Source organism: Oncorhynchus mykiss, chromosome 18 (assembly GCF_013265735.2).
Source record: "Oncorhynchus mykiss isolate Arlee chromosome 18, USDA_OmykA_1.1, whole genome shotgun sequence".
NCBI lineage: Eukaryota > Metazoa > Chordata > Actinopteri > Salmoniformes > Salmonidae > Oncorhynchus > Oncorhynchus mykiss.
The window spans coordinates 22,892,828-22,917,711 of NC_048582.1; the positions used below are offsets into that span (position 1 = coordinate 22,892,828).

At 41.5% G+C, this 24,884-nt stretch overlaps 1 protein-coding gene across 3 annotated transcripts in view; it reads right to left on the reverse strand.

The window, feature by feature from the left end:
- Window positions 1-5,121: 5,121 nt before the first annotated feature.
- LOC110495837 (inactive dipeptidyl peptidase 10) overlaps window positions 5,122-24,884 on the reverse strand; it is a 50,742-nt gene continuing 30,979 nt past the window's right edge. Inside the window, exons 4-26 of one of the 3 annotated variants that reach the window (XM_021571306.2) lie at window positions 24,697-24,791; window positions 20,507-20,581; window positions 19,471-19,523; window positions 19,209-19,290; window positions 17,031-17,151; window positions 16,178-16,332; window positions 14,735-14,832; window positions 12,650-12,773; window positions 12,494-12,532; window positions 12,190-12,297; window positions 11,975-12,066; window positions 11,733-11,780; window positions 11,384-11,505; window positions 10,983-11,030; window positions 10,365-10,463; window positions 10,111-10,180; window positions 9,618-9,812; window positions 8,148-8,202; window positions 7,963-8,059; window positions 7,619-7,677; window positions 6,575-6,671; window positions 6,371-6,444; window positions 5,743-6,108 (exon numbers count right to left, since the gene is read on the reverse strand). In XM_021571306.2, the coding sequence (XP_021426981.1) occupies window positions 5,968-6,108; window positions 6,371-6,444; window positions 6,575-6,671; window positions 7,619-7,677; window positions 7,963-8,059; window positions 8,148-8,202; window positions 9,618-9,812; window positions 10,111-10,180; window positions 10,365-10,463; window positions 10,983-11,030; window positions 11,384-11,505; window positions 11,733-11,780; window positions 11,975-12,066; window positions 12,190-12,297; window positions 12,494-12,532; window positions 12,650-12,773; window positions 14,735-14,832; window positions 16,178-16,332; window positions 17,031-17,151; window positions 19,209-19,290; window positions 19,471-19,523; window positions 20,507-20,581; window positions 24,697-24,791 (2,147 nt within the window). In that variant the 3' untranslated portion in view covers window positions 5,743-5,967. Of the gene's footprint in view, window positions 6,109-6,370; window positions 6,445-6,574; window positions 6,672-7,618; window positions 7,678-7,962; window positions 8,060-8,147; window positions 8,203-9,617; window positions 9,813-10,110; window positions 10,181-10,364; window positions 10,464-10,982; window positions 11,031-11,383; window positions 11,506-11,732; window positions 11,781-11,974; window positions 12,067-12,189; window positions 12,298-12,493; window positions 12,774-14,734; window positions 14,833-16,177; window positions 16,333-17,030; window positions 17,152-19,208; window positions 19,291-19,470; window positions 19,524-20,506; window positions 20,582-24,696; window positions 24,792-24,884 lie in introns of all 3 variants that reach the window. The other 2 variants (XM_036952277.1, XM_036952278.1) reach the window with 2 other exon arrangements.

Sequence of the window (24,884 nt, forward strand, 5' to 3'; positions counted from 1 at the left end):
AGAGCAGCTGCTCCAGCATACAGTAGAGCTGATCTGCAGTAGCCACGGCTCCAGATGTCTCTGCTGGGAGGTATTAGTGGAGGGTCATGCTCTGGAATTTACTGCAAAACTTCCCCATCCTTCACTGCCACCAGAATGCGCAGACCCCCCTGGAGTTTGGCCCTGAGACGAGTTAGGGGGAAGCATTTCAGTGCGACACCTACTAGATTTTTGTAGACCCTAGCATTAGGCCTAGGCTATATGTGTATGAGGTATGGTGAGTTTTAAGGGAAAGCACTGATTAATAATGGTTTACTGACTGTAGTGGCTCCCACATGTGTGACAGGTCCAGTGAAATCCCCATCCAGTGAAATACAAACCTTGTTAAAGCTCAACTCTGTTTGCTTTTTAAAGCCAGGTGGTTATGGCGATGGTCACTTAAAGGTCAGTGGCCGAGAGAATGGGCAATCTATTACTCGGCACTGACGGGCACTATTTCCACCACCAGGTGTGGTGAGCGCTGTGACAGCGATTGTTAATGGATGGCATGCCACTAATATGGCGCAGATGTCTTCACATGTGGTTCCCCCACCGCCGAACGGTTTCATTGGAGTGAACGAATTAGGCAGGCGGCCGCAGAACTGAAACTCAGACACAACCGGAGGTTGTTCCTTAGGGCACATCGTAGCAAAACGCTTCGCAAGAAACAAAGATACATGTCTTATTGGAGATGTTCAAATAGTCCCTCCCTGTTTCAGTCAGTTTTCTTCCGTTTGGTGCCGAATGAATACAACCCTGACAATCAAAAGTGATAGGCCTACTTCCTCTCTCATAACTGTCTGTATGGATATTCCTTGAGAAAACCTATACCAACATGCTGTTTAGAGGCAGATCTCCATTATGGAATGTATGACAATGTATGCTATTACACCACATGTTTACTGAAGAAAATAGGCAGGTTGGTTGAACAGCTGAAAAATATAGGCCTACATCAGGAACATGATTGTGTCCAAAATGGCACCCTATTCCCTATATAGTGCAATACTTTTGACCAGAGCCCTATGTGTTATGATCAAAACTATTCCACTACACAGGAAATCGAGCGCTATTTGGGACGCAAACCTGGTTTGAGGAGCATTTAGCTAATGACAAGAACTGAGCCCTTGGTCATGGTGAAAGGATGCAAATTGCTGAGTCATAAATCCTCATCTTGTCATCCTCTCGATTTGTCTTGTCTGAGGTAAGAGGGTTTGCAGAGAAACACGCCATCAGGCCCACAGGGCTTTCATTCTCTCCCCTGTCTGGTCTTGTCTGGAGAGCCAGAGCAATAGGACAAATTGTTATTCTGTAGGGAAGACTGATGGTGCAGCAAGTTGAGCAGTGCTTTCACTTTTATCAGAAAGGAAGATATATTGAGCAATGCATACACGTATATGGCTTGGCTTTATGTCTGTCCTGCTTACGTTTTGCTTTTGGCTTTGCTATCCCCCTCTTTACCTGAGGATGGGATTGGAAGCCTCTTCCTTATAGGAAACATATTTCTGGCCACTGGTCTTATCACAAAAATAATGTCATGTTTAATAGTATTAAAAACCTCCACCACAATAATACATCTGTTGGCCGTCTGCTGTAAAGGGTTATGTGTAAGGGTTCACGTTGGTAGGACTATTTCAGTACATGGGTTCAGGGCACTTTACTCAGAAGTCAAATGGACTACGAAACAAATCAATGAAGTTGATATTACACACAAGTATGTAATACTGAACCGACGTTTTGGCACAAAGCCTGCGTTTACCCAGGCAGCACAATTCTAATTTGTCTTTTGACCAATCAGATCAGCTCTTTTGCCAATAATTGGAGAAAATATCTGAATTGGGCTGCCTGTCTAAACGCAGCCATAGTGACTGCCTGAGGGCTATGACTTCGTTGAAACAGGTTATTTGTATGCAGTGCAATCAGCGCAAATAATGGCAATAGTGAGCGGTAACACAATCTTAGTGGTGTATTCTGTGATTTTTTAAACAATTCATTTCTGGCTTCCATTCGATAATATCCAAAAGAATTGAATGAAATACTCTTTTATTGAGTGTTTATTGAGTGTGGTTTGTCTGAGGCTGAGGGAGGAACCAACATGCAGCCAACTAAGCCACATTCCCTCTCCCACTCCCCACCACAGAGTGAGACATCCGACCAGGTAGGATCATAGCCTGACAGATAGAAGCATCAGGGAATACCGGGGCCCCGTACACTGACATGGAATCTGAACCTTGGAAGGGCATTTGAGAACTACTTGCAAGCCAATTGATCCCATTTATTTTAGATGTCAGGCTTATGAACTCTACTTTCAGCCATTTATTCAACATAGGAACATAGCATAGGTCTATGTCAAATCCTCTTCAGTATAATGTGTGGCTTCCATAGTGTTCATCAGTATTCCAGTTAAAGTTCCGCAGTGAAAGGATTCCAATACAATCTTAGAAAAAGGGTTCCAAAAGGGGTTCTGCGGCTGTCCCCATAGGATAACCTTTTTTTTTTGTTTCAGGTAGAACCCTTACTGATTCAAGGTAGAACTCTTTTGGGTTCCATGTAGAACGCTCTGTGGAAAGGGTTCTACATAGAACCCAACAGGGTTCTATCCTGGAACCAAAAGTGTTCTACCTTGAACCCGAAAGGGGTTCACAAAGGGTTCTCCTATGGGGACAGCCTGTAGTGCTAACATCCTTCTTTGAGCCACTTAACCATAACATTAGCTTACTTAGAAAAGGGAAGAAATAGGTCAATGGAATGTACAGTACATAATGTTAAGTACATGCAAACAACAATACTGTGTGTCTACTCAGATTTACCTAGTGCAAAGGGCTTGGAGATATTTTTCAAATGTTTTCCCCTCCAGATAATCCAGCCAATATAGACGGAATAATCCATTTGTACGCATGCATGCACACACTGTCGGTATAGGTCGTGCATTGTTGTATTAATTCAATTACATAGCAAGATGATAGGAACGGGAGGAGGTGTTAAGTAACACGAATAAATATATACAGCTAATCATTTATGGTTGAGGCAACATCTATTCCTAAGGAGAGCTTTAATAGCATGGAGATGTGTGACTTTTAGTTTAGACTTCACATTGCATACACAGCGCAAGTGGCAAGTGAGTAGGATGCAGAGCGTGGAAACAGACCCTCAGGGCCTGCAGAGGCTAACATGGCCCACAACAACCCATTATTATTTACAGCTTTGATACAGGTGTAGGATCTTAATTGGATCACCCTGTTGCAAGAGAACTTTCCTGCATGGAAGACATTTTCAACGTGCAGTGTATTTGAGGTTTAAAAAGGCTTCTGAAGTTTGGCATTTCCACTTTGAAAATGCAGACCTGATTTTCCCTTACGAAAAATGTATCAACCCCTACAAAAATAGCCATGAATTTAAATCCACATAATAATTCAAATGTCCTGTTTGTTGCAGGATTATTTTCCTGTTGTTGCAAACTGGTTCAAATTCAGATCCTACGTTTGTATAGGGGCTGCAACTGTAAAAACATGAGGAATATGGCGGCAGAGGACGATAAAAAGCATAGCTGCTGACAAAGAAAAATGTCCTAGCTTTTGCTTTCTGCTCAACATCTCTCTCACAGACCTTCACCAGAACTGACAGTGGACATAAGAATATTATCAAGGCATTGCGAAGGATCACCTCAGAACCAGGTTATTTGTCCTATCGTACCAACACCTCGCCACTCATTGTCATTGCCAAACAATATTTGGCTCGACAATGAAAGCAACGGAGTTGGCAAGAGAACAGACAGATCTGGGACCAGAGTATGAGAAGGAGGCTTCAGGTGTAAGAATGAGAAAAGGATCTTACAGACGCTCCATGTACTGTATGATAAGATGTATTCTGGAGATAAGCAGCTGAACTGTTTTGAACAATACAATAAACCAATCCGGCCAGCACAGTTTAGGCTCTTCAGTGATCCATGTGTAATAGCGTCCTCTGGCTGAATGGCTGGGATTGCTTATAATGGCCTAACAGGTTAACAAACCATGCAGTGCTATGGTCAATGTCCATTTGACATAGTATCAGCCAGGTTGGACTTGTATTCCTATCTAGGGTGGTGAGAGCGACCCCCTACGTCACAATGATGAATGACCTCATGGCGATGACTTTAAAGAGAAAGAGGCAACCGACAGAAACCCTAAAATGCATGAATGGTGACGAAGTGCAATGCCCATCGCAAGTGAATCCGTCGTGCTACAGTGGGATACCCTCACGCAGAGATGGGAGAAGTGTGCTATTGTCATTTGGCACTCAAGCTCAAGGGCTATTTTGTAGTGGTTAAAACAGACTGATTGCCTCGCTCACCATTGTCTCACACAATGGGGAAGCACAGAACTCTTGTGTATTAGTATACGTGGCTCTGAGGCGACCTATTTTGCACTTTCCTTCTCTCAAATAGGATCATTCGGTCAGAGGAGACGCGGTATGAAGCTGACTCACAGGGCAGTGTTTCATTTGTCCTGTAAAGTAATTACATTTCTCTCAGTAGCTGCGTCCCAAATGCCACCCTATTCCCTATGTAGTGCATTACTTTTGACCAGAGCTCTGTGGTTCTGCAGGTAGTGCACTGAAAAGGGTGCCATTCAGGACGCAAACAGTCTGTCTGTAAAATAATCAGTCAGGCCACTGGCTAGATCCATGGGACTACAGTAGCCGGCTGGCTAATCTGGCACAGACATTTTCACACATGTGGATGAATGTGCATTGCCCCTGTCAAATACACCTAATAAAATCAAGTGAAGATGAATGGGAAACAACTACTATAACAGGGATATCATACCCAATGTGTGCATTTGTTTGTATTATATGCAATAAATGAAGAGAACAGCAATAACCTCCAACCTGTGTGCTCTCATAACTTACCCTCTGAACCACTGGGACACTGAGTAGCCAATGGTTACTCAAGCAGGATTAAAGACCTCAGATTCACGGTCGTTCCAGACATCTGAATTCTGTGCAGAATATATCATTTTGAGCCCCATATTTACTTGGCTCGCAGATGGAAAAGTCAACAGAAAGTCTCTCAATATGAGACCCAGAGAGACCTGTCATGGACATTTCATTGGCAGAACACAGTTGTTTTCTTAAGTTCTTTATTGTTCAATGAATCCAAAGACAATGGCTATTAATCTGAAGTGTAACAAACCGCAGCAAAAACAAAGACTACTCATTCACACAATATTCGAATAGATCACCCCCTGTAACACACATCTCAAAAATATACACACTGTATACTGTAAACGTACAGCTGAAAACAGCGTATCATAAAGACATGAAAAATAGCACTTTATCAAATAATATGGCGCTATATCGTATGTAACGTCACCTAATATGTGTGCATGTCAGCAACTGAAAGTAAAATTGAAGCATTATTAGTGCACAGATAGGAATGGGATAAGACAGACGGAAAGCGGTAGAGTTGTGTTTGATGATGCTTAGTACAATTGGAATAATGTGGATAAACGTGGGCTTCAACAAAAGCATGCTTTCACAGTATAACGATACAGCTGATGGTAAACGCTGTGAAGGGAGAAACCAGTGTATCACTGAGTGGAATTAAAAAAATGTCAAAAATAACATTTAACTCTCAGATTTTGTCCATCAACCATTGTGCTGTTCTACCAATAGAAAGCCTCCGTGATCTGTAGTCCTGCATTTTGCAAGCACGCACGCACGCACACACCAAACACACACACACACACACCACATTACCCCACATCAGCTATGTCTTGCCTACATTGGACACCTAATCAACAGCCAACAGCCCTCGCGAGGGCAGAGCAGTCACTGTACTGCTTCAACATAGCGATCCCAGATCCACACACGGCCCGTCTGCACGTCCTCCTGTCAGTCACCATCTAAACCTAACCCTGTCAGTCATCATCTAACCCTAAACCTGTCAGTCACCATCTAACCCCAACCCTGTCAGTCATCATCCTCTTTGCCTATCTCTTCAGGTAGCGGTGTGCTGAAGTCCTGAAAACATGTTCTGAAGTAGCCAACCAGGGACTCAGACAGGTGCTGTTGGCTCTGCAGGGACAGGAAGTGGCCCTCGTCTGGGTAAAGCTGTCTCAAACAAAGGTCCAAGGTCAAACACAAGGTCATTGGGACTGTCATTCCTGTAGTGAAGTGTGGTTACTCGTTTATCAGTTAGAAGGAACAAGAAAGTCAATTCATGTTTTTCGTATTGTGTGTGTGTGTGTGTGTGTGTGTGTGTGTGTGTGTGTGTCGCAAATATATTGGCTAGCAATCAAAATCACTTCAATAATCACATTATGTAATCACTCATTCAACATTTTCATTCAAATTTGTGGATCACGGCTCGTACCTGCATTGTGTAGTTCGCTCCAACTTTGATCAAGTGCTTAATCAACTCCGCTGAATGTTGGAAATGAACATTTGCTGAGAAAAGAACAAAAAAACACCAATTGGTTTCGCAAATTGTCTTTGAAAACAACACAAGGCCAACCGCTGATTACGACGTACTTAGGATCGTCTATTTTCCATTTCTGTTGGACAAAAGGGTAATTACCATCAGCTGTTCCGTGAATCAACAGAAAATCCGGTCCTTGGGGTCCTTTCATCATGTTTCCTTGCAGTCCTTTCATATTTGGAAGCACTCTAGAAACCTTAGAGAATAGACATGGGAGACAGTGTAACCTCAAGGTTTTCTATTTTATTGAACCTTGATCTTGACAGGGAGTCATGCAGAGACCAAGGTCTCTTTCACAGATGAGCCCTGTAAACACATCAATACACATCAATACACACTTCAATGTTCCCATCAATATTCACACCAATATACACATTAATATACAGCATACACATCAATATACGCATCAATAGTCACATCAATATTCACACAGCAATATTCACATCAATATACACTATAAACATCAATATACACATAAATATGCAAAACAAACCCTCAGGTTTGAAGAGAAAACAATATCTGAGGGAAAACCAACCACAGCAGTGAATAAAGGATTTGTGAAAAGATTACGATATACAACTAGCCTTGTTGAATCAGACTGCTCACTTATTCCTTCACTTCACAATCAATGCTGAGCACAGTGTCCAGTCTGGTTGAGCCAGGCTACAATACAGGACTGGATCAAACCTGTCTAGCACCCCCAGGGGATCCAGTGTGTTGCTTCATTAACAGAATGTGTTCATGTCTTTTTCCATCTACCTCTCAGGACTGTATGAGTGATGCCCTGCTGTTTGTTAACAATCATTTTGACCTGCTTCTCTGGACTAGCATAATTTACATTTTAAATGGCTTGAACTGTGTGGCCCACATATCAACAACCCACTTTCAGGGAGACACTTTCACCGATTACACTGTAATCTCACACAAGTTATTATTCTGACTCATGAACAATACCTGGCCCATGAACACCCAACACACACGCACACGCATACACACACACACACACACACACACACACACACACACACACACGCTTCAGTGTGACAGTTCCCACTGTTCCCCAATCTGCTGTGATAAACTGTAGAACCCACAAATAGAAAACCATCAATAACACCAACAGATTGACTGTGATAAACAACTTACTTGATATCTGTTGTCGTTCTTTGAAGTCAGGCCAAAGTACCGCTCTGAAAATGCCGAAGCTTCGTGTAGAGAAAGTACACAACGTTTCAAAAAAAGTATTCAGTTCTTTCAACTACAATTTCATTGATAATCAAATTTGTACAGTATTTCATGTCATTTGTTGTGGAAAATGTACTCACACAAAAAACACAGCACCGGTCTCCCAATCCTTGATTGAGCCTAAACCTAGACTGAAAAGCTATTTCAATGGAGATTGTCCATTCAGCTTGCTTTTCAATCCAGGACTAGGTTTAATCTGTCAAGGAAGCTGAACGAAAGGGTAAGATCATGAAAACATTACTCACCGTAAAGTTTCCAGTCAACCACTGGGGAATTAGCAGCTGCACACTTAATCAGCGCAGTGGACCTCAGAAGCATCAAGGTGAGGTAAGCACCGTATCCCTGGAAAGAGAAGAAACACCTTCACTTGTTGAACACGCCCGTGAGTGTGAAGCATGGTGATCAACTGAAAGACAGCAGTTAAACTTGCCTTTCCGTAGATTCCGATCCGCGCGCGGTCAATGTATGGGAGTGTCATCAAGTATCTGTAATAAGTCAATAAAAACAACCCAAAACCGAATGACTAATTATTTTTCCAGACATTTCATGAGGGCTTTAACACAGATGACTGACAGGGAAGTTTAAGAGTGTACAACCATGCCATACATTTTCAATGGATTTCAATGGAAAGGGGAAAATACTGCATCCTGTCTTATCTTATGGTATTGTATTATATCATATTGTATGGCATCGTATCACACTGTATATCACATCTCATGTATTGCATTGTATATAGTGTATTATCATCTAGTAGTGTATATTGCATCGTATATTTCTATTTTATTTTACCTTTATTTAACTAGGCAAGACAGTTAAGAACAAATTCTTATTTTCAATGAAGTCCTAAGAACAGTGGGTTAACTGCCTTGTTCAGGGGCAGACCGACAGATTTGTACCTTGTCAGCTCGGGAATTCGAACTTGTAACCTTTCGGTTGCTAGTCCAATGCTCTAACCAGTAGGATACCCTGCCACCATATTGTATATATATATATATTCTTTCTGTATACCGTCCATAATGTCTATACATCCCATCATATGTAATTAAATATATATATATTATACACATATATATATATATAGTTGAAGTCGGAGGTTTACATACACCTTAGCCACATACATTTAAACTAATTTAATCCTAGTAAACATTCCCTGTTTTAGGTCAGTTAGGATCACCACTTTATTTTAAGAATGTGATGTGTCAGAATAATAGTAGAGAATTATTTATTTCAGCTTTTATTTCTTTCATCACATTCCCAGTGGGTCAGAAGTTTACATACACTCAATTAGTATTTGGTAGCGTTGCCTTTTAACTGTTTAACTTGGGTCAAACGTTTCGGGTAGCCTTCCACAAGCTTCTCACAATAGGTTGGGTGAATTCTGGCCCATTCCTCCTGACAGAGCTGGTGTAACTGAGTCAGGTTTGTAGGCCTCCTTGCTCACACACGCTTTTTCAGTTCTGCCCACAACATTTCTATAGGATTGAGGTCAGGACTTTGTGATAGCCACTCCAATATCTTAACTTTGTTGTCCTTTAGCCATTTTGCCACAACTTTGGAAGTATGCTTGGGATCATTGTCCATTTGGAAGACCCATTTGCGACCAAGATTTAACTTCTGAGGTGTTGTGAAAAACGGAGTTTAAATGTATTTGGCTAACGTGAGTGTAAACTTATGGCTTCAACTATATATATATATACACACACACACACACACACACACTCTGGGCTCCAACATAGCTCATCCTAATATTTCTATGTATTTTTATTGCATTCTTTTACTTTTATATTTGTGTGTATTGTTAGATATTGCTACACCCGTAATACATCTGTTAAATATGTGTATGCAACCAGAAAATTATGTCATATCTCATCACGTCACATGCTGGTCGGAGGTTACATACTCCAATGCAGCTATCTGGTCCTGAACATCCACGGTACCCAGGCGCTGGTGGACCTGCTGCAGGACTCTCAGGCCCCGGAAGCCTGTCCCCCTGCCATCCAGCCTGGCCACAATCACCTCATCACAACTGACCAGCACCGAGTCCCAACCCAGCTCATACTCATCACTCACCGACTGACTGCCAGGCCCACCATCACTAAGAGAGGGGCGGAAGGGGGAGGGAGAGAAAGAGAGAGAGAGAGAGAGCGAGCGAGCGAGAGAGGGTGGTTGATTCAAGCTTCTCAAACAAGCTAACTCATTTAAAGTTCCATATTATGTGAAAACATCTTCCCTGAATTAAAGAAAGCGTAATCTCACATCATGGAGTTGGAGTTAGAAAACCATTGTGTTTGTTCTCAAAGTAAAGTTTTCAGTTCTAAACGTATTGCTGAATGAAAATGGACTGAAGACTGTGTAACTATGTTAGAACGCTAGGAAAGAGGAGCGATGCTTACACAATCAAAAGAAGGCCATAGAGAAGAGATTCAGAAAAGTCAAGGGGATAGGTGAGTTTCAAAGGCAGCTCTGTGAGAAGAAAATATTGAATTACAATAGTTATTAAAATAAAGAATATACTGTAGCGAGAGAGCGAGAGAACGAGGAATAAAGCGTGACCGGCAGACTATATAGCAGAGAGAGAGAGAGAGAGAGAGAGAGAGATAAAAATGTAAAAATAAAGAAATATACACAGAAAGAAATGGTTAGTTACCAAAGTCTTCACTTGGAATAACCCTGACATCTGACTTAGAGATCTTTTTGATTTCCAAGGCAGCTCTCAGAGGCATGTTGTTGTCCAATATAAAGTAAGCTGTGAGGATAAAGTGTGAAAGTAACCATTATCACACTGTGTGTAAAGGGACACAAGGACACTGATCATATTGGGTATTAAACTGTGATGGGAAAATCAATCAACAGATTGTTTCAAGAAGCAGATTCATTTGAGTTTGACATTTTTCTAATACAGCTGGCTGACTTCACATAGGCCACTGCATCTAAACCAGACGCCCTGTGATCCTTTGTTTTAGACGGTCAACAATCACATAATTTCAGTACAATTATGCCTCATATTCAGGATCATTGAAAAGCACCCAGGCATAAAAAAAACAACAACTCAATACCATTTGCATTAAAAACACTTCCCAGATGCTCGTTTAAACCTTGCCAGAACATTTCATTTGGACAGCTGTTGAAAATCTATTTCACACGATGTGAAACACAGCCAACAATCCCGTGGCCAAATATGAAATAGGAAGCATTAAAACAGACTGGAAACAGTACAGTACAGTACAGGAGACGAGAGTTCATATCAATATTTAGTATTACTCACTGTTTACATCATTAAAACTCTGCAGCATCACAGATGGAGCACCGGGACCTGTGGAACAGAAGATACACTAGCAATACTGCTTTGCATCGTTTTGAGACTGAACAAACACTATGATATTCTAACATGGTTTTATAGTAGTATTGTAGCTACCCTAGCCTATGTAAGCCCAACGACGTCACCCGTGGGATATAGTTATTAGAGCAGTGGTTAGGAGACCCGGGCGCCATCTGCTACTATATCATAAAATACATAATGGCATAATTGACATAATTACTCCCTAACCATATCTCATACATTACCCAGAATAGGTTGGGTTTTACTACAGTGGCTGTAATATATCCACATAAAGCTGTATTTCTCTGAATGATTTCCAGAAGGAAAAACACAGACCAGGCTCGTACCTTTACACTGTAGAATAACATGCTGTTTGTTCGGGCTGATGTCTGCATCAAAGAACGTGCATGCTTCCTGGTTCATCTCACAGGTCAAACATCGTTGAGAGAACAGACCAATAGTAGACGCACTGAAAGAGGGATTTATTTATTTTTGTTTAGCACTTCTTCACATTCTTGAGATAATTGCATTTCAACAATGTACTACATCTATGCAATACGAATTGGCAAGTCAAACTGGAGCTGAATAGGGCTAACAGCTACTAGAATGCGGCTGAAATGTCTGGTGATACTGAGCAGAATATTTTCACCATGCGCATTTCTTCACGGGGGAAAATGTTTTAGAATCATTTCTCACCTGTACACGTGTCTCTTTTGTGGGGAGTCTTGAGTACCGATAAAATATCTATGTAGGTGAAAGCAGAATGACTTTAACTAGGGCAAGTGCAGGAATCTATAGTAACCAATAGAATAGTTCCAACAGAAGAGATGTTTGAAAAGAGAAAGAAAGGTCAACACTTGTTGGAGCTCATATCTGTGACATGAAATATGACATGAAATTGTTCTCATAACTGATCTGAAAGGATCTGACACACTTACATGGTTTGCTCCCCCTCATCATAGGCTAATATCTTGGTGACCTCCCAGTTGCCTGACGTCAAGTGACGGGCATCATTTTGATCACTTCTGAACTGAGAAAAGACAAATTGTGATTTTTTTCAATAAAAAAAACATGTAAAAAAAAAAAAGGCAAAGTGAGCACTGAAAAAGCCGGAGAATGACAAGATAACCATGTGCTGTATGACAGCACCCACCGATTTGGTGAACATGGCAATATGATGGAAGTCTCCTTGTCCCCCCTGCTTCACCGGTATGGTCAGGAAAAACCTACTCCCGTCCTTTGAAAACACTGGCTCCTGGTTCTGAGGACATTGGATTTAAGGGACAGTCAACGTGCATCAATTTCCTCTTGACTATTAGCATATAGATACAATACTCACTGTTTTAAAATTGCAGCACAATTTGGAGCAAATCGAGCCCACAATAGCATTCAAATAAAATGCTACTCGGTGGAAATATGAATTGCTAATATTATAGAACATTTACATTTCAGTTTACCTGTCTGGTGAGCCAGAGATCTGAAGCTTCCTCATGTTTCTGAAATTCAAGTGAAGGAACACGTCTTAGATCCAAACATGGAGTACGACACTGACGACACCAATAAAACCCATTTCTAGTGAGGACCATCTTAGTGTAGGTGAAGGAAAAACCCACCTGTACACAGGATCCAACGGTGGCATCACACACAGTGATGAAGGACCCGTTCTGGGGCCGGTTGAGCCATCGAACCGCTGCATGGGTGTTGCTGATCCACTTCACCATACTCACATAGTGTTCTCTGGGTCGACGTCAGACAAACATTCAGACGTATAGCAACTACTTCTCTGGGCCAATTGAATCATATTTCTGAATGATGGTTGTGTACTTGTGAATAGCACTTGATCAAACATGCACTGTGTCATGACGTTGCCCTCTTTGGGTACAGCAAGCCCCATCCCCCTCTCCCTGTCTCCTACACACAGGCTGCTGTGGTCAGAGAGAGGTCGTAAATTCCCGGAGGAGATTATCTCCTCATGGCCATAGTATAGAGACAGAGTGAATTTTCATAGAGAACAAAGGAATTTCTTCCACCTCACAGAACTTGAGGTCCGAGCAACATTCATGTTCTGGAGAAGGTATAAAAGATCGATGAAGAATCCAGCTACGAACTGGTCCGTTTGGTACAATTGTGTGAAACTCATGGGAGACAATACGGCAACATTGCCATAATGCTGTTTATATAATAGCCTCAGATATGAGGTTTACATCTAATTGTTGTATAAGATGAATGAGTGAAGGTGATACTGTTTGATTTTGGACTGTTTAATGAAGGAAACTCCAATTCCCTTTTGAGTTTAACTAAATCAGAGGACCACCCATGAGCCCAGTTAGGGTCGGGCATCCTGGGACAGGCCCTTTTCTGCAACTCCCGAATAAAAAACCCACTTTGAGAATTTCTCAACAGACCATGTTTCTCTCCATTACGAGAGGACAAAGGTTGCAGACCAGCTTACCTCGATAACGAGAGGGCCAAGGTTTGAGACCAGACTGCTGAATCTCTTAACCATCCCACGTGGTTAAACTCTTAGACTATCGATACCGACAGAATAAGTCTTTAAGTCTTTGATATTAATTACAAGTCTGCAGCTAGGAATTCGGTATCATTGAATGCGAAGACCGACAACCGCCAAAACATCTATCCATAACGACATGAATGAATGTCACTCTGAACTATCCAATCTAACCACGACAGAGAGGGCGGACCTACTCTCCAACAGAAACTAACTTTTCATCAGAGATCCCGACGACACACTGAGCGTAAATATATATATATATTGATTGCAATTGTTCCCGAATGAGTGAGCGTTCATGTGCAAAGGATTAGCATTTCAATTGTTATAATTATCAACTGTGTGTTGTCTTATCTCAGCTGACCCCCACTTCCCTTTTGCACTTCCCTTTTGTAAACCGATCCATGCCGGTTTAGCCGACTAGGGCACATTCCCCTATCATTTCTTGTAACCATATTTACTTTGTTTGTTTGTGTGTGCACTTCTGTGATTGTTTAGTTAGTTAATAAATAAATTATTTTAGACAATTGATGTATGGAGAACTCATAGTGAAGACTGGGTTCGTGCAGATAACCAACAATTTACGATGCTTGGAATGAGACTAATGTGAGGTAAAATAAATAATTCATTAATTCAGAAGACTATTGATCAGATATGAAAATATCTGAAAAGTTATATTAGGAAAATTATAACTTTGACTTCCTAGTTAATTACAGTTACATGATTAATAAGTTTAATCGCGTAATAGTAATTACAGAGAATCTTTGATAAAAACTAAAAAGTCTTCATTTAATGATAGTAAAGACACGACAACTGCAACAATCAGGGGCAGACTGGCTGGTTCATTTTTAGTCTATGGGCCTCTTTAACTTGGATTTTTCATGCAAAATGATCAATTTCTGGCTAATAATGGGGGAATATAATTTATGAATATAATGGACAGGTGTGGGGGTATCAAGGAACAAATGGGCCGGTGTGTTAGAAATGACAATACCGATTTTTGGTCCCTGTCTGCCCCTGGAAACAATTAAACATGCATACATACAGATTCAATTGTTGAATACTGGTCAGAACGGTTAGTAAAGAAATAACATGCAAACACTAACCTGACATGCCTGGTGGCACCACAACAATTACAAATGTAGATTAAAAGAACTAAGGGGCTGCCAGAATGATGTGTCTTCCTCACCTTCCTTTCAAGCCATCAGGTGGTACCAGCTCCTGAGTGTGTGTGGGGCCGTACAGGTTCACCACCAACAGCCTGACTGTAGGATTGGGCTGGCCAGCCTGTCAGCAAACAGATCCTCATAAAGTCAATTATTAAGTATGCTGAGAAAAACAAATACTGTCGCTACACCGCTTTCAAACCAAGGTTCATAAACAGTGGATATTCAGCAACTCATTATAAACTATGCTAACTATCAATGTTTCAAATGACCTCACAGGTTATTATCTTCTTAACATCTTTGTTTTGCCTGGACCATTTGGATGTCTGTCCTAGCTTAACATCTTTGTTTTGCCTGGACCATTTGGATGTCTGTCCTAGCTTAACATCTTTGTTTTGCCTGGACCATTTGGATGTCTGTCCTAGCTTAACATCTTTGTTTTGCCTGGACCATTTGGATGTCTGTCCTAGCTTAACATCCAACCAGAGATCATCTCAGAGATGACCGAGCAAATCATACATTTTTTGAAAATCCCTGGAGGTAAGGAATGAACTGGCAGAATATCATTGTGAATACTTCATAAAGGCAGGCTTCTTTGTTCAGACAGATTTAGATGTGATAGAAGTAGGGCTGGCACGGTAAACAACGATTATGGAGGAAGAACGTTATGTCTAAGTCGACAAACTTCACCTAAAAGCAGTAAGTAAGAGTAAGCCTGATTCACATCTAACAGCCGATGTAAGGAGAGATGAGAGAAGATAAAACTAGCCCGTTTGGTGTTCTGGAACGAACAGCTGACTGTAGACAGCCGGGCATTCAAAAAGACCAGACGTGCAGTCAGGAGCCAGAGGAGAAGATGTGCTTCTTCTTTTTTTGTTGCTATTCGAACAGTTATACTTGTAACTATAACCGTGACCATTTGGCTGACAAATAACCGTAATCCAAAATTCCATAACCATCACAGCCTTTGTTAGAAGCGCTATTACCTCCTCCTATAAAATCTGAGCAGTGTTCTGATCATTTTGTCTGGTCATTTATTCAGTTTCCAATTTCCCTTTTGTTGAGGCTCCATAAACACTTGATCTATCAGAATATAAGACCTTGATGTGTGCAGTATTTGTAACCAACTCCGTGCACAGGATAATCAAGATAACTGGACAGCCATAGTTGTTGTTTCGACATGCCGTACACATAATACAACGCATCAGTCGATAGCACAGAGACATGACTTCCAAAGCTCAAATCTAGCATACTGTGTGTATCAACAAAGACACAAGTTATATCATCAGAACTGAAAATACTTTTTATTTTATTTTTTTGTTGTTGTTGTTGCTAAAAAACCAATAGTGTTGTTTTTCCAACAAACAAGCACAATTTCACCAATGGGGGGCAAAATAATGACACAGACAAATGCATGCACTTTCTACAACAGCATGCGGTCCCATTATATTGCGTCTTTCCATTACCTTGGGGTATGGGTACTCCTGTGATCTGGGGTAGGGGCTGCCAGTGAACCGGGGCAGGAACATGTTGGGTACCAGGGTATCGTTGATCATGAGGAAGGCCAGTCTCTCTCCGTCAGGTGACCACCAGTGGACAATGTGTGACTGCAGAATCTCCTCTAAAAACACAAGGTTGAAACTACACTATCATTTTGTCCCTCCAGATCTAGTCCTATCCACGTGAATATAGGCTTCTTCTGTACACCAGCACTTGAAGCTGCTATATACTGTATAAGATAAATTTGTTGTTGTCAGTGAAGTTTAAGAGAAAGTTCGAATTTGTATCTGCATCAATTGGAAATCTGTGTTTTACACAACCTCTCTGAAAATATGTCAAAAGGATGAAATTTTTTTTAATGGAACTTGATTTGGGTTGATGTAGATAAAAACATAAAAAAGTCAGGGCTACAATCCATCATTAAGGTGTAATTAATAAGTGCAAATGATGAATGCAATTGTCTCTGCTATCCCTGAGCATGGAACAATGTGTAGATTATGGCCCATTCATGAGGAGACTTAACACTGCTGTGGTGAAATAATGACATTCCTTCATCTATATTTAATTAACTTTGATAAAAAATTCTGAGTTAGTTCTCATTTATTCAATTATTCTTCGGAAATGGGACAAATATCGTTAGTAGTGTTAATTTTGAATTCTTATTCCATCCGTCCCCGAATGCGACTGAGAGCCGTTCAACTGTGAAAGTGATGAATTCCTTTGTGGCTGAACATTATTTATTTCCAATGCCTGGAATACCTTTCCTGACATTGTGTCCTTGGGTACGCCCTGAACCTGTAAATTGGCATTCAGACAAACCTTCATACAGCCAGTCTGCGATTCCATTAAATATGACTCCTTCCTCTCCCGACGAAGTAATCCTAAGAGAATTGCTCTGCACATCTGATTGGTAATAGATGTTGTTTTCAAAGATGTAGATCTGAAATGAGAGTAAGGAGAATTGCAATTGTGCTTTGCACGGTGGCTAAAAAACTATAACACAGCAAAAGCCAGACTCTGATTCCCATCAGTATCCTGCTTCAATACAGCACTAGCTCACTGCCAGGGAAATATGGTAGTGATTTTATTTTAAATTATGACTTATTTCTATCTTTGATCCATATCAGGAATTAAAGTGCACCATAATAGGTAGTACCACGCTCTCCGCAGTCGATGTGAGTAAAACCTTTAGACAGGTCAACATTCACAAGGCCGCTGACGGATTACCAGGACGTGTACTGCGAGCATGCGCTGACCAACTAGCAAGTGTCTTCACTGACATTTTCCAACCTCCCTGTTCGAGTCTGTAATACCAACATGTTTTAAGCAGACCACCATAGTGCCTGTGCCCAAGAACACTAAGTTAACCTGTCTAAATGACTACCTAAATGTCTGTAGCCATGAAGTGCTTTGAAAGGCTGGTCATGGCTCACATCAATACCATCATCCCAGAAACAATAGACCCACTCCAATTTGCATTCCGCCCCAACAGATCCACAGAGGATGCAATCTCTATTCCACTCCACACTGCCCTTTCCCACCTGGACAAAAGGAAAACCTATGTGAGAATGCTATTCACTGACTACAGCTCAGCATTCAACACCATAGTGCCCTCAAAGCTCATCAATAAGCTAAGGACTCTGGGACTAAACATCTCCCCCTGCAATTGGATCCTGGACTTCCTGACGGGCCACCCCCCAGGTGGTACAGTAAGGGTAGGTAACAACACATCCGCCACACTGATCCTCCTCACAGGGGCCCCTCAGGGGTGCGTGCTCAGCCCCCTCCTGTACTCCCTGTGATCCCTGCGTCCGACCGCAAGGCACTACAGAGGGTAGTGCGAACTGCCCAGTACATCACTGGGGCCAAGCTTCCTGCCATCCAGGACCTCTATACCAGGCGGTGTCAGAGGAAGGCCCAAAAAATTGTCAAAGATTCCAGCCACCCGAGTCATAGACTGTTCTCTCTGCTACCGCATGGCAAGCGGTACCGGAGCGCCAAGTCTAGCTTCAAGAGGCTTCTAAACAGCTTCTAGCCCCAAGCCATAAAACTCATGAACATCTAGTCAAATGGTTACCCAGACTATTTGCATTGCCCCCCCCCCTCCCCTCCCCTCCCCTCCCCTCCCCACACCACAGCCACTTTCTGTTGTCATCTGTGCATGGTCACTTTGATAACTCTACCTACATGTACATACTACCTCATCTGGCCCCGCACATTGACTCTGTACCGGCACCCCCCCTGTATATATTGTTGTTTTTTTGCTGCTGCTCTTTAATTACTTGTTACTTTTATCTCTTATTCTTATCTTTCCTTTTTTGAAACTGCACTGTTGGTTAGGGGCTCGTAAATTAGCATTTCACTGTAAGGTCTACTACACCTGTTGTATTCGGCGCATGTGGCTAATACAATTTGATTTGATTTGATATTGATGAATTATTATATATTGCTAAACTTCAGTATTCTCTTTTTCAATCAGTTCCTTGAACACGTTCACCTTTGTACCCTTTTAACAATCAAGTGTACTTCGTTAGGTCGCCAGATGTCTGGCCAGACAAAAATCACATGCTGGGTTTTGTTTGTGACCAAACAGAAGCTCAAAGATGTCTTGTCTGGATAAGTGTAGTCTGCATCCCCACCTGTAACAGGACCACCTGCTTTCAAAATGGCTGCCTGATATACAACAAATGGTGCTTTGTACTGTACCACAACTTGCCATCACAAGAATGATAAATACAGCAAATTTGATACCAACCCCTAGTGACACGACTGGGTTTAAAACCGGGCCTCCTGCATGCCATAAAAGCACATTCAACACATACTGATGGAACCCTGTACAAAAGCCGTCAATAATGCTCACACCTATCAATTTCTTTCATATTTGTGATGAGGCATCCATGACAGCCTAGGAGCTGTGCCCATAGGTTGATTTCCGATTGGGTGAGAGAGAGAGGGAAACGAGGAAGTGTATTGCATCAAAGAAGAGGAGAGACTCACCAGCTGCTGTCCCTTCACACCCCACGCTGCATGCTGGAGCACTGCATTCTGGACCTCCGGAGGATTCAACTCCCACACCTCCCTGAAACACAAGCACACACACAAAAGTACACAAAGACAGGCAGACAGACATGAACAAACCCCATCTGTTGTTGAACTAGAGGTGTCAAAGATGGGGTGTGTCATACATAATACAGTATGTTCTTCAGCATGCATGTCAATACAAGACACGAAGCATCAACCAGTCCATTCAGTCTCTTACCTTGTGTGGATGTTGTAAACAATGTACGACGCCGTATAGGAGTGTCTATACACCTGAAATGAAAAGTATTGACAATTAACGTTACAATAAATAACAGACGACAATAAAGCATATATGATGCAAATGAATCATGTTAGGAACCACGTGTCGGGATTCCACAGTGTAATTGTTTCCAAAAGGAATTGAAGACTGTGTTAGCCCACACAGCTCAGGGAGCCAACGCAAGTCTTCAGTTGTCAGGTAAGGTTAATCATCACGCAAACTTGGCTGCACACCAACGATACTGCATAATAACAATGCATAACACAACTAAACAACGTTTGCATCAGTCCATTCTCTAGGGAATCCCATTCTGGTGCAATGTTTCCAAGCCTTTGGTTGCCATGTGATCCAGCCATTAAAAAAAGAGGAAATCAATGAGAGATCCTTGGTTAGGGCCTAAATATTTAAAACGGAAAACCACATAAAGGATGAAGAAAGAATGAAGAAAGAGAAATAAGATAAAACTCATTGAGGTTAGTACACCTGCCGTTAACCCAGGTGGTACAATCCGATTTCTGATCAGAGCCTATTTGCTGTTTGGTCTCCTTCCCGGTCAGACTATGGGTGAATCTCAATTGTAATTTCCTTGAATCCTTGAGTCCTCTCTCCTCAACTCCTTCTCAAAACGCATTGAAACAGAAGATCGGCGACTTCTTTCGGACCATCTCCTGCTATGCATTCTCAGAAGGAGGCGAGGAAAGAGGAGGCGAGGAATCAAGGAATTGCAATTGAAACTATGCTTAGGGTCATGGGAAACACTGATTCATTCTGTAGCTGTTTGGTTATTTATATCATTATTTGTTTGGCTGAAAGGTGATCCATATCTCATACTGCTCTGGTGGAAGACAATTGAATTCAGTTGACATTTGGTGCACTAATAACGCCCTGTGACGTTGTACTGTATGTGTTGACATGTTTATCTCTCGTAACTGTTATTTAAAAGTGTAACGGTAATCAACAAACAACAGTCATTTAACGACTATTCATATCCTACCTGTTTCACTTCGTAAGCAAACAGCACATATTTCATGTCTGGAGAGAGAGAATATTTGGCTACTTTGAAAGACACCTAGGACAAGGGAAAGACAGAAGTCACAAATAAAACATCTCAAGGTGAATAATACATATTGTACATAGATCTAGGAAGTATCTTGTACATAGATCTAGGAAGTATCTGCACACAGCACATTCGGAAAGTGTTCAGACCCCTTGACCTTCTCCATATTTTGTTACGTTACAGCCTTATTCTTAATCTACACACAACACCCCATAAGCAAAAACAGTGTGTGTCAAGCTTGTTTTCTTAAGGTTGTTGTACAAGCTTGGCACAGCTGTATTTGGGGAGTTTCTTCCATTTCTCTTTGCAGATCCTCTCAAGCTCTGTAAGGTTGGATAGGGAGCGTTGCTGTACAGTTATTTTCAGGTCTCAGAGATGTTCGATCGGGTTCAAGTCCGGGCTCTGGCTGGGCCACTCAAAGACATTCAGAGACTTGTCCCAAAGCCACTCCTGTGTTGTCTTGGCTCTGTGCTTAAGGTCGTTGTCCTCTTGGAAGGTGAACCTTTGCCCCAGTCTGAGGTCCTGAGTGCTATGGAGCAGGTTTTCATCAAGGCCTTTTGGCAAACTCTAAGCGGGCTGTCACACTACTTTTACTGAGGAGTTTCTTCCGTCTGGCCACTCTACCATAAAGGCCTGATTGGTGGAGTGCAGAAGAGATGGTTTACCTTCTGGAAGGTTCTCCCATCTCCACAGAGGAACTCTGGAGATCTGTCAGAGTGGCCATCGGGTTCTTGGTCACCTCTCTGACCAAGGCCCATCTCCCGCTGATTGCTGTTCAGTTTGGCTGGGCAGCCAGCTCTAGGATGAGTCTTGCTGGTTCCAAACGTCTCCCATTTAAGAATGATGGAGGCCACTGTGTTATTGGTAACCTTCAATGCTGCAGACATTTTTTTGGTACCCTTCCCCAGATCTGTGCCTCGACACAGTCCTGTCTCGGAGCTCTACGGACAATTCTTTTGACCCCGGTGGCTTGTTTTTTTTCTCTGACATGCACTGTCAACTGTGGGTCCTTATATAGACAGGTGTGTGCCTTTCCAAATCATGTCCAATCAATTAAATTTACCACAGGTGGACTCCAATCAAAAATCTTGAGGATGTTCAATGGAAACAGGATGCACCTGAGCTCAATTTCGAGTCTCAAAGAAAAGGGTCTGAATACTTATGTACAGTGCCTTGTGAAAGTATTCGGCCCCCTTGAACTTTGCGACCTTTTGCCACATTTCAGGCTTCAAACATAAAGATATAAAACTGTATTTTTTTGTGAAGAATCAACAACAAGTGGGACACAATCATGAAGTGGAACGACATTTATTGGATATTTCAAACTTTTTTAACAAATCAAAAACTGAAAAATTGGGCGTGCAAAATTATTCAGCCCCTTTACTTTCAGTGCAGCAAACTCTCTCCAGAAGTTCAGTGAGGATCTCTGAATGATCCAATGTTGACCTAAATGACTAATGATGATAAATACAATCCACCTGTGTGTAATCAAGTCTCCGTATAAATGCACCTGCACTGTGATAGTCTCAGAGGTCCGTCAAAAGCGCAGAGAGCATCATGAAGAACAAGGAACACACCAGGCAGGTCCGAGATACTGTTGTGAAGAAGTTTAAAGCCGGATTTGGATACAAAAATATTTCCCAAGCTTTAAACATCCCAAGGAGCACTGTGCAAGCGATAATATTGAATTGGAAGGAGTATCAGACCACTGCAAATCTACCAAGACCTGGCCGTCCCTCTAAACTTTCAGCTCATACAAGGAGAAGACTGATCAGAGATGCAGCCAAGAGGCCCATGATCACTCTGGATGAACTGCAGAGATCTACAGCTGAGGTGGGAGACTCTGTCCATAGGACAACAATCAGTCGTATATTGCACAAATCTGGCATTTATGGAAGAGTGGCAAGAAGAAAGCCATTTCTTAAAGATATCCATAAAAAGTGTTGTTTAAAGTTTGCCACAAGCCACCTGGGAGACACACCAAACATGTGGAAGAAGGTGCTCTGGTCAGATGAAACCAAAATTGAACTTTTTGGCAACAATGCAAAACTTTATGTTTGGCGTAAAAGCAACACAGCTCATCACCCTGAACACACCATCCCCACTGTCAAACATGGTGGTGGCAGCATCATGGTTTGGGCCTGCTTTTCTTCAGCAGGGACAGGGAAGATGGTTAAAATTGATGGGAAGATGGATGGAGCCAAATACAGGACCATTCTGGAAGAAAACCTGATGGAGTCTGCAAAAGACCTGAGACTGGGACGGAGATTTGTCTTCCAACAAGACAATGATCCAAAACATAAAGCAAAATCTACAATGGAATGGTTAAAAAATAAACATATCCAGGTGTTAGAATGGCCAAGTCAAAGTCCAGACCTGAATCCAATCGAGAATCTGTGGAAAGAACTGAAAACTGCTGTTCACAAATGCTCTCCATCCAACCTCACTGAGCTCGAGCTGTTTTGCAAGGAGGAATGGGGAAAAAAAATCAGTCTCTCGATGTGCAAAACTGATAGAGACATACCCCAAGCGACTTACAGCTGTAATCGCAGCAAAAGGTGGCGCTACAAAGTATTAACTTAAGGGGGCTGAATAATTTTGCACGCCCAATTTTTCAGTTTTTGATTTGTTAAAAAAGTTTGAAATATCCAATAAATGTCGTTCCACTTCATGATTGTGTCCCACTTGTTGTTGATTCTTCACAAAAAAATACAGTTTTATATCTTTATGTTTGAAGCCTGTCATGTGGCAAAAGGTCGCAAAGTTCAAGGGGGCGAATACTTTCGCAAGGCACTGTAAATAAGGTATTTATTTTTATTTTGTATTAACAATCAATGTTAGAATAAGGCTGTAACGTAACAAAATCTGGAAAAAGGGAAGGGGTCTGAATACTTTCCGAATGCACTGTGAATCTAAGAAGTCATTCAGATGACGGTAAAACAATACACAGCCTGTGTATGCCCCTTAGGGCCACCGTACTATTTCAATCACAGGCATATGACCATTCCACCCAAAATTGTTGCTAGCATGTCTAAACATTAAACAGGGATTAATGGTGCCCTGCCTTCCGTCCTGTTAGATTATTAAATGGCAAATAGCAAGTCTGCCAATGACAGTACAAAGCCGCTTAGCCTTATGCAACACATAAAACATGACCTGTCAGATGTTGTTTTTGTTTTACGATTATTATTATTTTTTTTTACAAAAACTAATTCTCAAACAATATTAACCATACATAAACAAACGACAATAAACAGACAGACACAAATTTCAACAAACATCAATGACATCACACCTGCTCAGACGCACGTTCCCACCTCAATGTCTCACAACCACACACCCCCTCATCCTTCATCCCCTGGAACCTTCCAGTGCTTGTAGCAGTCTATGCCATATTTTTCGCCATAGCCCACACCTTTTCAATATTTAAATTGATTCATCACAATGCTACAGGAGGCAAATAATGACAATGTGCTGGGCTTTGATATTTGTATGCAATATGGTACTGTGTTATGAATGCTGATGTGTCAATATGGTATTGTGTTATGAATGCTGATGGATCAATATGGTATTGTGTAATGAATGCTGATGGATCAATATGGTATTGTGTTATGAATGCTGATGTGTCAATATTGTATTGTGTTATGAATGCTGATGGATCAATATGGTATTGTGTTATGAATGCTGATGTGTCAATATGGTATTGTGTTATGAATGCTGATGGATCAATATGGTATTGTGTTATGAATGCTGATGGTTCAATATGGTATTGTGATATGAATGCTGATGGATCAATATGGTTCTGTGTTATGAATGCTGATGGATCAATATGGTATTGTGTTATGAATGCTGATGGATCAATATGGTATTGTGTTATGAATGCTGATGGATCAATATGGTATTGTGTTATGAATGCTGATGGATCAATATGGTTCTGTTTTATGAATGCTGATGGATCAATATGGTTCTGTGTTATGAATGCTGATGGATCAATATGGTTCTGTGTTATGAATGCTGATGGGTCTATATGGCACTGTGTTATGAATGCTGGATGTGTCAATATGGTATTGTGTCATGAATGTCAATTGAGATTAGAGAGGGGGGTCCATAGGTGGCAAGCTACTTACAAATGTGCTATTTCTCAGGATCATTTCTGTTTCGTTTAAAGCAAAGTTGAACTTGATGACGTGGCCGTCTCGGTTCCTGTACAAAACCTCTGAATCTGTAAAATGATACAAGAAACATGTTGTCAAATGTTCATTGATAACCATATTTTAGACAAGAAGAAGAAAAATAAAAGCCTACACATTCTGAT